Source organism: Pygoscelis adeliae, unplaced genomic scaffold (assembly GCF_000699105.1).
Source record: "Pygoscelis adeliae isolate BGI_AS28 unplaced genomic scaffold, ASM69910v1 Scaffold358, whole genome shotgun sequence".
Lineage (NCBI taxonomy): Eukaryota > Metazoa > Chordata > Aves > Sphenisciformes > Spheniscidae > Pygoscelis > Pygoscelis adeliae.
This window is the reverse complement of record NW_008825429.1, coordinates 3,950,045-3,965,668: the sequence shown is the minus strand read 5'-3', so window position 1 is coordinate 3,965,668 and position 15,624 is coordinate 3,950,045. Positions and strand designations below refer to the sequence as shown.

The 15,624-nt window shown below is 41.3% G+C and overlaps 1 protein-coding gene across 1 annotated transcript in view; it reads right to left on the bottom strand.

Moving 5' to 3' along the window:
• Positions 1 to 15,624, bottom strand: part of TAOK3 (TAO kinase 3) — a 52,597-nt gene that overhangs the window by 15,635 nt on the left and 21,338 nt on the right. Inside the window, exons 11-13 of the mRNA XM_009330823.1 lie at positions 13,716 to 13,883; positions 10,583 to 10,789; positions 154 to 288 (exon numbers count right to left, since the gene is read on the bottom strand). Of these exons, the coding sequence (XP_009329098.1) occupies positions 154 to 288; positions 10,583 to 10,789; positions 13,716 to 13,883 (510 nt within the window). The remainder of the gene's footprint in view (positions 1 to 153; positions 289 to 10,582; positions 10,790 to 13,715; positions 13,884 to 15,624) is intronic.

The window sequence follows — 15,624 nt, the reverse complement described above, 5'->3', positions numbered from 1 at the left end:
TCCACCTCACACACACAGAGCTAAAATATCTTTCAGTGTAATATCTAGTTGCTATGCCAACCAAAAAAAAAAAAAATTAGGAGAAAAAAAAATTCCTGACCCCTTTGCAGAGGGAGAGGGGGAGAGAGGAGGTGGGGTGGGGTGGCTGCTTACCAAAGATGCTGATTTGATTGTGGCAAAGCGCTCTCGGTTCCGGTAGTGGAGGGCCTGATTCTGCACTGACTGGGTAGGCCGCACCTCAGGCCTGCGATCCCTGTGGCCCACCTCATCCCTTATAAATACATGATCCTGCAGAAATGGATAAAAACAAGGAGAAAGTCCGGGTGGGGAAGGGGGGGGGGGAATCTGAGATTATATTAACTTCATCCAGAAAGTGGCTTATTTCACATATACTGGAAATATACACAGAAATTAAATATATTCTATATGTTACATCTCACACACACAGAGCTAAAATATCTTTCAGTGTAATATCTAGTTGCTATGCCAACCAAAAAAAAAAAAATTAGGAGAAAAAAAAATTCCTGACCCCTTTGCAGAGGGAGAGGGGGAGAGAGGAGGTGGGGTGGGGTGGCTGCTTACCAAAGATGCTGATTTGATTGTGGCAAAGCGCTCTCGGTTCCGGTAGTGGAGGGCCTGATTCTGCACTGACTGGGTAGGCCGCACCTCAGGCCTGCGATCCCTAAAAAAAAAAAAAAAAAAAAAAAAAAAAAAAAAAAAAAAAAAAAAAAAAAAAAAAAAAAAAAAATTTTTTTTAGCGGCTGCCTCTCTCTCACCCCTCTGTCTGCACAAGCGCCGCTGTTTGAGAGGCATAGTTCAGCTCTCTGCTAGCCCCGGCAGCTCCCACGGTACAAAATGAATAAGCAACACATTGCAGGCTTGGGTTCGGCGTGTCAGCTGATCGCTAGCGGGATGCCTTCTGAATCCCTGGCTGGGTTTTTTTTTTTTTTTTAAACCTCCAGTATTACATATGTGCAAAAAAAAAAAGGACTCAAAAGCATAAAGCAATGCAGAGCAATCGGACTCCTCAGTAAGGTCGGGTTCAAGCACTGCAACCAAGCAATCCCATTAAAAACGTGATTTCCATGTCTAGCAAAGAAGATGCTGTTCCCTTTTAACACAAGAGCAACATTTTGCCTCATTCCCTTTGCCGAGTCGTTCGTCCTCGATAGGGTTTCTTTGTCTCTTGTTTGCTATCTGCTGTGGAGGACAAGCATCCTGGCTAAAACCATGGCAGGCTGGAGAGGACCAGGAAAGCCTCTGTGACCACTCAGGGATCCTGCTTTCCAGTCATGCTCCTGCACAGTTCTAGCACTTTCTCTCCACAGCCCACAAAGGATTTTTTTTTTTTCTCCCCCCTTTTAAAGCAACAGCTCACACGTTTTAGCACGAATGGTTCCTGGTGCAATCTCCCTCTTGCTCGCTGGCAAGGCTTCACGAGGAGCGGCTGTGCATCTGCAAAACGGCGCGTGCAAGTTTTGCAACGGAACAAAGCTCTCGTCAAGCGTATAGAGGAGAGACCCTGATCAGAAAGGCCGGCGAAAAACGCCACCACAATCTTGCTAATTGAAACGGTGACTGCCAAAAGTCAGCGCACCCGCAGGCTATGCCTTCAGGATGGAGCAGCCTTGGGACACCAGGCGTGTCCCGCTGCCTCCCACCGCAGCCTGCCCAGCAGCGCGGGCTCCACAGGGCAGCAGTGATGGTAGCCAGCATTGGCACATTTACCACGCTGCCAGCTACCAGTTTCATGACTCCCATGCTCAAGTTCCAGCTCCTAAAAAACTGAGATTCTTCCTTAATTAAATCAAGTTTCCAACTGTCAGGGATGCAAAATAAAGGCTGCAAGTGCCTATGCCAAAAGGCAAAGAAGAGATGCCAACCCTTGCAGAGAACGGCTGGCTCTGTGCCCTGGGACGGCTGCCTCTGTGCACTGGGTGTTTGCAGGCGAGCAGAAGCAGCTTTGCCACCCTGCCATGCCAGAGCAGACACCAGTAAGGTCAGAAAGCCCTGTGGTGAGAAACCAGCCGGTATGGAGTAGCATCTCCACCATGACACTGCTGTCGTACTGACGCTCCTTTCCCACTCTGCAGACATTTGTTTCCCTCTCTACTGTCCTCCGTTTCTAGCTGCTCCTAGTCTGGACCCACGCACATTCAGCTGCTTTCAATATGATTCTGTAAATGATTTCAAGCGAAAGCCAAACAGGTACAGAAATGCTGATATAAAGACTGAACGACATGTTAAAGTGCTTTAAACCCAGTACCTTTTCTCATATCCTTCATTTTGAGCATTTCCGCTCCACGCTCACCTTTCACTAGCCTTTGCACAGAGAGAGCACAACGGCCAAGACCATCACAGAGCCAAGCCTGCACCAGCTCCTCTGTACCCACCCGAGGAGACAGAACAAGCTAAAACAGTTAAAAAGGACAGTCCTCCGTAGAAGTAGTAGGATTGCAGAATGTAATAAAAAGTTGCAGTTTCATTTTATATTGGTCATCCTTATACTGGACTTTTTGTTGCACTGTCTTAACAGGGGAAGGCAGTGTTACAGAGGGCAATTACTGGCAATTGGGCTGATCTTAGATTTTCAACTTGTGCACGTTCGGATGACAGGCAGGGCTCTCAGACTTGCACATTTTCCTAAGAAAAGTATGTTTTAGGCTCTAGAATAGTCATACCAAAAAAATGTTGATTAAACATTTAAAGTTTAACAGTATCACTCAGTTTAATTGGACTCGTGGCTTCACTGGAAGAATATCAATCCCAAGTTTTCTATAGCTTTACAGCACTCGCACCTATCAAGCAGGTGCAAGAAAGACTCTGTGAAATACAATCAGGATAACCCAAAGCAGACAGGCTGGCTACTAACATCACCTTTTAGTTTGGTACTTCTGCTGATGTGTTTTGGAGCCTTCCAGCACAACGGCCCCCTAGCCAGGCAAGGGGCAGTGCTAGAAGCAACGCTGAACTTGGCCTCTCGCTCTCCAACAAGCAGCTCTGCAGAGATAAACCTGGCTCTTTGGGGCTTGTGCAAACACGGCCTCATGTGAATGCATTGGTACCAAGAGAGCTGGAGCAAGGGGAAGGGAGTCAGCAACTGCAAAATGGAACTCCTTTGTTACAGGCTGAAACTAGAGCATCTCATATACAAAATAAAGCTGAACAAAAAACTTCCGTGGTAAAGATCTATACAAGACTTACCCATCTGAACCCATGAAGGACTGAAGAGAAACGACAGTACACTGGAGCTACTATTCCTCTACTGTAGCTATGAAATTAAGATGGAGACAGGACAAATATTACCCATGGTCATACACAAAGCCTGCAGCAGCACATGTGAATGTACAAGGTTCCTAAGGTCTGCTAGCAATACCCCAATCCCTGGACCATCTTCCCTCTCTCCATTACATTAGTATGCCAGGGTGAAGGTGAAATATTAAAACCAGAGAAGCAGCAAATCACCGAAAGAGACTTTTAAAACGGGCATTCAGATTTTTTGGAATGCTCCAAAACACCACCTAAAATGACAAGTTGAAATCGTAATTACTTCTTATATGGGACATTTAATCTGTGGGTTACTTCCTGTTATCTAAGAGGTGGATTCTTAGAGGACAGATTGTCATCCTGATCGTGTTTTATGGGACTTCTAGTTACTTCAGAGCACATAAGAAGCTCACAGCAGAATCTAATTGCCCTTCAGGAATGTGAATTAACTGCATTCTCCATTTCAAATTGAGCTGGGCAAGGAATGGGAAAATTCCTTTGCAACAGAGCAAGCAAAAGGACCAATTTCAAGCAGACAAAAAACTCAGTGGCTGTCCTTGGCACCCCTTAATCTGGGATCTGAGGCTTCTGCATCAGGCAGGCAACCACTATTAACTCTCAAATAAGCCCCTGCAACCTTAATAGGCAAAACATTTTTCGTAAAAGCTGTCATGCTACCAGAAGTAAAAATCACTTGACATGAAGAGTTACCAAATCTAGCAAGCTGCACTACCACAGAGACTGCTAGTAAACAGAGACCTGTAAGATAAATAACCTAAGCGTAGCCATGTCTCCACCAACCTTCCTCAGGTAATGTGGCTGATGGCTACTACAACAGACATCTACCTACAAACCCAGAAAACAGATTTCTGCTCTTTTTAGTTTCTTCTCCCAAAAGCTTGCTAAGAGACACTGCAATCATATCTCCTTTCAGATGTTGGTACAAATCAGGAAATTTTGTTTCAAACTTTCAGCTCCAGATTTGTGGGAAACAAAGACGCAAACCTGTCACTTCAGCTCAAGTTACTCAGTAAGTAAAATCTGATCAAAAGCACCCCAGAAACTCATCAAGTTTGGGTCAGGGTATCTCTCAGGCCTAAATCTGCAGTTCAAACATTGGTTTGTTCTTGAAGTAATGTATCTCCCGTGTATATTTCGCTTACCATCTGTTTTCTGTGTTTATTGCAATATTTGCCTTATGAATACAACTTCAGGCATGCTCAGATCACAGCTCACATTAAACCATTAAAATCCTTCTATTTAGGGTCAACAATCTAGAATCTTCAACTTCCTACTAAAGAAATAATTTGTTCTTCTGACTGTATTATCTGCTACATAAACAGTTTTCAGGCTGATCACAACCAATGGGGGTATTTGGCTGGGTGCTGGCTTTGAAATTGCTGATCATATTTGCCAGGACAAAAACTCTCCAACATTTCTACATTATTATCTGATCAGAGAGCTGGTGGAGCTTCCAGTTACTTACGAGATGCTAAAGAGCAAGTCTCTCAAAAACAATGAAAAAACCCAAAAGGCAGGACTCCTACATACATTATGTATTAATAAGTAACCTAAAAAAAATATATATATATTGTTCTTGTGGAAGTTAATCTCTGGATAAATAGAAATACAGAGCAGCAGTCAGAACATTTGTTCAGACGCAAATTGATTCAAGCGGGTTCCAGCTGGATATCTAAATGGCTACCACTGGTGTATTGTCTGAACATCTTACAATGCTCATGGGTTTCTGCTCAAACCCATGAGTCTTGCCCAAGGTCACTCTACAGAGTAAGAACCTGAATTTTGCTCTCTAGAGTCCCATGCCAGTTCTACCACACACTGTCTTTTCATCCTCCTCACTGAAAAAAGGGCTTTACCATCTCCTGCCCCCAACACCAGCGCAACATTTCAGGAATATTTGCTTAACACCGTTGCCATGCATTTTTAAGAGCAACGCTAACAGCATGTTGCTAACAGCATCTTCATTTTGTGTCCAAGATATTCTGACTAGACTCCTTCCTGATAACACTGATCAGATAATTTTTTGTTTTGTTTTTAGAGAAAGACGTAGCTTGTTCCAAGAAACACTAGGGAAAAACCCCCACACAAACACATTGCTGCAACAAAACTTCCTAGGTGAATAAAATACCTGCTCCAAAGACAATTGGAACAAGCAAGCTATAGAAGCAAACAGAAAACAACTCACTAGGTAGATAGGAGTTGATTTTTTTCTGTAGGAATGAGAATTTTGCCTCAGATTTTAATCAGAGCAAAACCGAGCAGACAGATCTATAAATTGCATTTGATATTTACATTTTTTCAGTATATAACACTGTCATATGGCTGAAGCAATCCTTGCACCGACAAAGCATCAAACAATTAACAAAATACAAACAGAGAAAGGAGTCCCATTATCTTCAGCAGCTAATTTAGAAACTAACATATAACCCAACTGCGAACTCGGATCACACTGGACTAGCCTAAAGCTGAAACATCCAAACTTTCACCTCAAAAGGTGAACCACTCAGTTGCACATTGCATTTTTTGTTACGCACACGAAACAAAAACTTTCACAAACATTGTTTACACAAGAGGATTCACTAACTGGAAAGGGCTGCCAGTCTCCTAGACAAATACAAAAGGCAATTTCTCAGCCATAGTAAGAACTTTAATGGAATTGCAGCAAATCCCTTCTTTCTAAGCATTTAAAGAGCAAGGAAAACAACAGTGTGCCATCGTTCATTTTAGTACATTGCACTAAATGCCTTGATAATCTACAGAGAGGTTTAAGTATCAGGAGCCTTTCAAGGAAAGGCTTCATGTCACCAGCCTGCTTGACATGATTCCAGAAGGTACGCGAGGGGTCATCGCTGCCGGCACATGCAAGCCAAAACTCAGTAAGTCATTACCTAAATATCCTTTACATCTCATAAAAACAACATCTTTTCCAAGTATGAACCATAAATCTTGATATGTAGGAAAACACCCTCAGCTTTGCCTCAGCTGTAACTCATGTAGAACCGCCATGCCAGAGCGCTCTCCATCCACACAATTCAGCATGAATGCTGCATATTAATCACGGCAGTGATAGGCGATGCATACAGGTTAATTTAATGGATTTGGAAAGTCACTCAAGTTTCAACAGTTATTACAGAAGTATGTTTTAATTACAGACATTGGGCAAGAATTTGTGATGATCCACTATGAACATCTTCTTTTCATCCTTTTGTTTTAAACTAGATTTTAAAACAGAACATTTCCCTGACATTTTTATTGCCCAAGTTTCACCTTCGTAAGTTCTGATGATTTTAAGGTTGAAGTAAGTAACAGCGACAACTCTGTATTGCAGTTGAACAAAACAATACCGTACTGGCTTTTTGTTTCGATTAAAAGCGAACAACCTTTTTTACTATCATAAAGTTTTATGGAAATAAAATAATACCATGTGGGAGCATTCTAAATCCTACCACTTGGCATATTCATTTAGGACAACAAAATAATGTTTCTGGGAAGCCACCCGTACATACACTGACACATACCAGCAGTTGAACAAAGCAGATGACAAACTAACTACGGTGCATCAACTGATGCCTTAATTCTTAGGGAGCCAAAATCTTCATCCTCATTTTAAGATGAATTAACTGATACCTATCTGCCTTTAAAATCTGGGTTACGTGTCTTTGAAGCACAGTGTATCTGGAGTTTAACTCCCTGCTCCATTTTGTCTTTTTTTTTTTGCGCACTCAGATACAATTGGGTTTGCATTAGAGCTGTCACTCACTCTTCAAGCTCTCAACCTGTGCAGCTGAAGAACTGAATTAGCTCCCAACAGGAGATGGACAGGAGAATGTGTATCCATAGGTAAGATGATCCTTGGATGGAGAAGCACAGTTACGTCAACTGTCTTCAAAAGACAGACGTTAGAAAATCAGAACTCTTACACTGATTATATTGCAACTTACATGGGGGAGGTCACCAATCTGAAACCTGCAAAGGGGCAATAAGAAGTTCCTAGCAGGACAGCTCATCCCAGCTGGACATCTGAATTTCCTGTAATGAATTTGCTGGTGATGAAGGCATCCTCCTGAGGAAGCAGTCTTTGATCCTAAGGACGGACTAGGATCCCAGGAAGGGAGGATGCAGGCTTCCTGCCTGAGTAGCAGACATTATTGCAATTTTTTTCCTCCCAGGAGTTTAGGACACAGCTATAAACTAAGTTATATTAAAAGCTACACATTCAATTAGGGCTTTTTATTACTATTATTTTCTTCCTGTCTAGTGATTTTTCTTCCATTCTACTAGTTTTACTCTTCTGACAGGTGGCAGTCACCTTTGTTCTAAGCACAAATTTAGAGACATGGAGCTCTACTGCTGCCCCAAAGCTTTTGTACTGTGCAAGGAGTGAGGCTGCGCCTGCTTTTCATGGAGGACTTATTATGAATACTATTCTGTCAGGCAAAACCCAAGCATCTTGGCTATCATGAACTAGCATAGCCAGTGAAAATTAACTGGATCAGAAGCAGGTCATTTCACTTACTCTATGACCACAAAACATTTTTGGAAGTACTCTGTCTCAGAGTAGTTGGTCACAGTATAGATGCTAGGAGATGGTGATGCTCGAAGCTTCTCCCAGCCTAGCACTACACAGGTGATGTAGCAAGAGCCTGAGGTCTGCTCCTGAATTACACCAAGTAAACCCCACTCCAGACTGGCTCTTCACACCAAGCAGTGGTCTGAAGCACTGAAGGCTGGGAACTATATTTCACACATGACCACAGACTTTCTCATCCTACATTTTACAATTGCACATGACATTCTGGGGCTGTGGTCCAAAGAAATCAAAAGGCCTCTGACACTTAGCACTCTGAGCCTTAGAAAATATCAACAGCCTAGGCAATTTTGCCATCCTGGTCACTTTACACAGTCTGGTACATCCAGAGACTGTTAATTAACAAATTTGTGGAATACCATAATTTTACACAACACTTTGATTTGACCCGTGTCAAAACCATCTCGCATGTGACCCTATGCCCACATAGTGGAGGCAGCTGGCTAACTATGTTCATCAGTATTTTCTTTTTAGCCTTTAAAGGTTGATTAAATGCAAAACAAAAGCTTAATTTAAACTTGAACCCCAGGTTCTTTCCATTTTGTTTGTGATTAGGCTCCAGAGTGCTACCAAACTTGGCACTCCCTACTTCTCACCTGCTAGAACAAAACCAAGTTGTGTGCATCAGCTTCATCACAGTTCACAGAAACACAGTTAAAGCAAGCACAAAGGCAAATTGATTATTTTCAGAATAAGGAACTTTACCTTGAAAATGGAGTGGGATGTACATGTATATAAACCCCCTGAAATGTCCTGTTCCAATTTTAGTCTTTTCGCATGTATTAATATATACACAATATACACATGAAGCAGTTTTCCATTAAAATTGCATTCTCCAAAGCAGCAGAGAATAAAAAAATCACGTACTAAATTAAAACAATATATTTGCAGACTGGAATACGTCCTGCTACACATAGTCTAAATTTACCTTATGTGTACATACAGCGGAAGGTAACATTTGCCAATTGAGTAGATGTCTACTCCACTGCAAGAATCGGTAATCACACTCAATTTTTAACTATTTTGTAAATACCATCAGTGCAGATCTGGGTTTTGTGCTTCCAAAATTACCATAGAACACCTGTGTTAAGTGACCTACAGGTGATTTCTTTTACAATACTTCAGTTACAAGTGTACAAGAGACCCTGTTTTTCCAAATCAGGTAACAAAAACTTCCATGTTTATGCATTCTGCTCAACTGAATGTCTTAATCTCAAGAAAACAACAGCTACATGGAAGTCTAAATTCATAGGACTGAATTCATAGTCTCAGAAATCTTCCTGTATTTGTACTTTAGAAGTGTCATACAATCACTATAAAATGAAATATTATTCTTAAAACAAGCAAGAGCTCTACTTCTTTCACAAATGCAATTTATGTCTGATGGGAGTGGCTCACATTGTTTTCATCAACTGTAATGACACTGATCAGTCAGTAATATTATAATGTATGACTATTGCATAAATCAATTCCTCAAACTTCTATTTTAATGCATACGTAAATATGACTACCTAACAGTGTGAAATCAAAATTAATACACATTTCTGAAGCCTACACAAAACGAGAAAAAGCTCCAACTATAACCACCCAGAACACACAATCAGTTGTGCCGCTCTTCACTCAGGATGGTTCCTCGGGCTGGCATTTGGTACCTAACACTGTTTTTTGAAAAGGGTCTCTCTCAAAAGGTGCTACTGCAAATGTATTTGAGAAAGGTGTAAACCCCTGAAACCTATGCAACTTATCTTTAAATATGCAAGGCAATCTTTTGTTGAAGACAAAATTTCTTGAGAGCTCCCTTTTATAAGCGCTTCAACATTCAATTACACAAACACTGTATTTCAGGGGGGGAAATTTCTTACAAATATTTAATTAGTTAGAACCAGGCTTTGCTGTAACCCTACAAATGAGAAACTCATACTTTTCACGCTGCTGTGTGTTTTAGCCCCTCTGGCAAAAAGCATACATACACTTTGAGGCTCTTTACAAATGCAATTACACAAACAACCTATATTTTACTGCCCACTAGCAAATGACACTGCTAAGGCCAAGCCAAAACTATTTTAGTCAAAGAGTCTTAGATTAGATGCTGACTTACAGCTAGACAACTTTAGCTTGATATCTAGCACTACGAAAACAAAAGGCAACAGATCACAACATGCAGCAAGAAAGCAGAAAAGCATTGAGTGGAACTTGACTCAAAACGTACCTCGTGGGAAGGGTCCAAAGTTCTGCACACTTCCACTTCTCATGAGGGAAATCCAAGTGCAAGCAGATTTTAATCATACACTGTGACTGGTAAATGGTTAGCTTAGCTGCTATGACCACTTGTCACCGTACTACATAATACAGTACAATCATTCACAAGGAAACAAGAACTGATGTTACAAGCAGAGATGAAGAAGTGCACATGCAGGGCTGGGTAAGGAGGCATGCAGTAAGTCTGCGTGACCCCTGCCTAGACACTGACAGCGCTACCTTTCATCAGCGGCCTCTTTTTATTTTCAGAGGTTATTTAAATGCAGTTTAGCTTTTAAAAGAAAAAAGACACAGAACTTGATTCTGGCAAGGCCGGCACAGCTCCTGCTCTCAGCAGATGGCTCAGCACAAGACGACAGCACACTGATCGTTGGGCCCTACATGGGTGAGCCAACATGAGCAATAGCAGGGACTGCAGGAAGCTATGGAGAGCACCAGAGAACATACCTTCTTATGAACAACGGAGGAAGTGGAATTAATTGTGCTCTCGTCACTATGCATCATGACCAGTTCAGGGCTGCTCTCATCCAGGACCTCCTGCATGCTGCTCACACTGCTGCTCTGACTGCCTGTGCTCACAGACATACTTGGGATGGAATGGTTGCTGCCCAGACTGTCCATCTTCCTACTCAGGTTTGATCCATGCTCACTGTCCTATAAAACAAGGGGCATCAGTTACAAATACTGCAGGAGATCACCTGCCCAGCACATGCCTGCAGTGCCCAAAATTTGTTTTAAAGGCAACTCTGCAGAGTTAAAGGTTTTTTGCTCATTATTTTGGCAGCTACGTTTCTCAAGGCTGCTTGGGTTATGAAATACTCCATATGGGGCAGTTAGCTTTTGCCTTTTCCCCTGCAATCTTATTATACCAGGCTTCAAGCCAGTTTTTTCCCATATATCAGTAAGTCTGGGCATGGCTCTTGGCTTGAATAGGAGACATCCAGGAATAATGGATGCCTGGTGGAAGGAGTCTTATAATTAAAAGGAGCAATCTAAGTTTGTATTAAAACGGTGTTCCAAGTCAGGGTATGCTACAACACATTTTGTGAATCAGAAAAGATGCAAGACAATGAACCCATTTGTTTATGATTTGATAACTATCACTTGGTGCTTAACAGGTGTAGAGGTTTTAACCTCCATGTCCCAAGCAGTCAGCAATTACATTTTATCAAGCTAAAACCCCCTTTAACCTTGTGTTTTCAGCCAAGATAAAGTCTTCATTCACCTTTAAGCAGCTGACTCAGAAGAGCCTGCATTATTGCAGTGACTAAAACTGTTGTGATCTCTACTTAGACATACGTAAATATATATTCCTTGTATAGGACATATTTTTGATTCTACAGACAAGTATCAGAAGTTAGCATCCTTTTTTCTTGTTGCATACTTATACCAGCTCAGTAATCCCAGAATATGAGCTTAATCTGGACTGACTGAGAGAATTTATGGAGTCCTTTGTAATTAACTAGTGGCACTGAAGAGGCTTGCAAGAAGCTCACAGTGAGGACTGAGAACTCCGAACATCCTTCAGCTCCTGGTCTGAAATAGCCTTGATTCACCAAAATGAATGGCTTGCTACTGCACCCAGTTTGTCCTGGCCTCCAAAGTGATCTTGGGGAGAATTACATTACAAATCAATTAACAGGGTACTCACTTTATTGGAAACCAACAGAAAGATAAGATTGACAGACTTGACAGATTTGTATCTGATCGTGTGATTATTTTTTAAGCAATCAGCAGATCATTCAGACCCTGTGTAAGAGCACTTAAAATCCAAAATACAAAATAATACTATTTTACAGAGAACATATGCATATGAGAATGAAAAGATGCTTATATAAAGTTGCAGAAGAAATAACATAACGAAGCATCTGAGATGAGGATATGGCTATGTAATTAATGAATGTATATGCACAAAGGACAGAGATGAGATTGCATATGCAACCTTAACATTGACTTCCTGACTTGAATACTTTTCAGATGACTTTAACTTTCTTGCAAGAGCTCTGAGAAAAGCATTAGTAGTATTTTGAGTGTTAAAGATTTGTAATGCTCCTTTTCCACCTCAGAAAGTCTAAGGTAGAAAAAGGAACTGCCTTGTGGCATTTAGAGTTGAGCAGCTTCTCTTAACCAGTTAAGTAGTAACTGAAGCAAGCGCTATGTTTTCCTTTCTCTGCCAAGTTAGTGATACACACGAGCGTACAACCTCCTTTCGTGGTACACAAGCTCAGTGGTAAAATGCAGTGCAGAGCATGCTGTGCACATGCAGAGCGTGAGCTTCATTAGTGTTAATTCCTAGAGATACAATCTCTTTTCTTCCCCCTTTTTGGAGAGGTGGGAACAGAAGATACATCTTGGAGTTAACTACTACCACATGTATCCCACTTAGCTGTTGAACTTGGATCTGCTGAACAGTCAAGTGGGAGACACATTCCCTTGCACCTTCCTACCCTGTCACTCTCCTAACAGCTTTTCACACATAGGTAGACAAAGCTTGAAGGTTTCAGTGCAAAAATCTGACAAATCCCCCCTCTCCCCGCCCCAACAACTAAGCTTGAGGTTTAGAAGTTGGCTAGCTGGAGGGTTAGAACAGAAGCACTTCGTAGCTTTAATCACAGTGGTTGCTGTTCTTGCTCCTTGGATGTGAAGAACAGTGCTAAGTGCCAGTCCCCTCCTCCTGTATGTTCTCCTACCTGACACCCAGGCTCACCTGTTTCTTAAACCAGAGCTCTAGTTTAGCCTTAAAGGAATATTTGACATACACAAACCTCAAAACCCAAGTCCCCAAATATATGCTGAGCTTGGGCATGTCACTGCATATTATCTTGCTACACTGCAGCAAAAAGGAATACAAACACCAATTTGCCTATTTTTTTTTGTTGAGAACCAGTCACGGATTTATTTATCCAATGTGCCTGTACCAAATGTCATTAATTTCCATCTAATCTCATCAATTGAAAAATGACTGGTTTCATTCTCTAAGCCACAGTTAGTGTCAATTATCATACACTGATTAAGTGGGTTGTTTATTATAAGATTTAAACTGAAGCTGAATTTTATGTCTTTAATCTTTTTTTCTTTAATATTAAAGCATTTTAAAAAATAAGTCTTACTAATTTGGTGATTTGCTTTTCAGCTCATGATAGGCCAATTACTTTACCATAAAGTTACGGTAATTGAAAAAAAAAATTAACATTAATCAAGTGGTCTTGACTATGATCGATTCAAGACTGAAAAGCTTGGACTGTTAACAGACCCTCCTTCACACAGGCTGTGAGCCACTTCCTTCTCACAGAGAATCTCCCTCTGAAAGAGTTTCTTCCCTAAAGCCTTCAGAAGAAAGGTCACCAATTGAAAAAACCCAGAGTTTTAAAGTTGCCAATAAATGCACATGTAACATTGAGTAAAGGCTACTGTCACTCATTATCCTACCCTATATCTCTGCTGATCGAGACGACGTTCCAACAACATGGACTGCATCCTCACCTAGGCTGTGCTTGTTCTGCCCCCTTAAGGACAGGAACATCTCACTTGCCCTAAAATTATTTGTAATGGTGCAAATGAGGTAACAAAATAAAAGTACCTCCTCCTCTTCTTGAGACTCGGTCAGTGGGCCATTCCGTGTCTCTTGGAAAAGGATTTTCTTCATTTTCCGGTACTGAAGGTTATCCAATTCACGTACTGCATCTTTTGTCCTTTGTATGAGGTCTATTAGTACCCTTGGTGGTCGGTCTCGGCGAACAAAATCATGCTAAATTAAAGGAAATGAAACACATGGTTTCAGACATGACACTAGTATGTTTGATGTAGAAACAGGGACAACGTGACTTTTTTTAAGAGACACCTGAAATGACAGTTCATATTCAGTAATAGGTCTGTTCATATTCAATAATCAGTAATACCCACTATGAAAGATGCCAAACACACTCAGCACTGGTTACCTTGGCTGTGCTCATCACTACGTCAAATAACCAAACTGATCATGCGACGCACTACGAGTTTTGAAGCGTAGGCTGCAAAATGTTTTGCTCAAAAATCAGAAGATCTGCTTAAGCACAGAACTCAATTAAATGTAGAGTACAGAGGAGTGAGGCAAAAATCACTTCACTACTTGAAACTCGTGTGCGTGTGTACGCATGCACACAGGCACATCAGTAGCAGGAGCCGGGCAGCGGATGGAGAGGTGTGAGCCCTGGCCGACCCTTCACAAACTCTCTTTAGCCCTGACTCCCTGATGCACTTTTCTGGCTGAAGTGAAACAGTTTGGACCAGGGTCAGGTTTTCTGAGCTCTCCAGGCAACACAGCTAATTCGTCCCTTCCCGAGCTCATTGACTTGAAGTGTACAAGGTACAAGACAGTGCCACTTCAAACCTTACAAAGGCAGAGGACTTCAAAATGAACAAAATGCATGAAGGACAAAGAAGAATCAATCCTGATTATGCAAGACTGCCTGCCTAGGCTACATGCAAAGGTTTATCCTGCCTCTATCTATTCTGATTCATACATAAAACCAGTAAGAAGTCTGCGAGGTTTATTTATACTTAAAGCATTTGTAGCCAGAGTTAAAGTAAAATCAGTTTTTTACTAACTCCTGCTAAGGATGTACTAGAAGCACAGGTGTTAAGTGCAGACTTAACAATAAATTCTTCAATGGAATTTAAGTACATGATTAAAGGCTTTTCTCTGATTTATCAGATACATTCTCCTGAATTGTACAACTGGCAGTAGAGTATGAAAGCCTTGCAGCTTTCCCATTTAACCTTTGACTAAAGTAGACAGTCTGAGTATACACTGGCCAAAATCCTACATGGGATCACTACAGCTGGGTATGTTGCTTAATATGTATCACAGGAGATGGCCTGAAGGCACAAACATCTTCTGCACATTTCTAGAAACATTAACAATGAAAGAGAGGAATGGGAAAAAAGTTGTTCTCTACCCTGCGATGCAAATGCCACAATGGCCTTTTGTTAGAGAGCCTCAACAGCTGGACCCTACCCGCAAAGAAATTCTCAGGAGGGTCGTGTCTGCCCACTTGGCCTCATGCTCTTTCCACACCAGGGTCCCATGGGACAGGGAAAAGCAGCTCTTGCCTAGATGTGCTGCCACCCCTCAAGTTCAAGAGCTAATACATCCAACTGTAACTGAAGTAACCCATACACGAAAGGCAGTCCTCCTTAAAAACAGGAGTCTTGCATATAAAAAAGTTGAAAGGATGAGCTGATCATCTTTTAATGATTTGTAAATAAACATGGAAAGTATCATGCCACAGGCTTATTTCTTGTTTTTAGTTGAATTCAAGCTGTTGCGCATTTGAGTATTGCTAATGAGGACAGCTAGTCATTTCAGTATCAATTTTTTGCTAGTTGTGATGGTGTTTATTTTTGAATTATAGCTAAAAGTTCTAAACATCATTTAACGCAGAAGCAAAATGAGTAATTTCTGCTCTTCAACACAGATAACCACCATTTATTTATCTGTAAACAGTAAC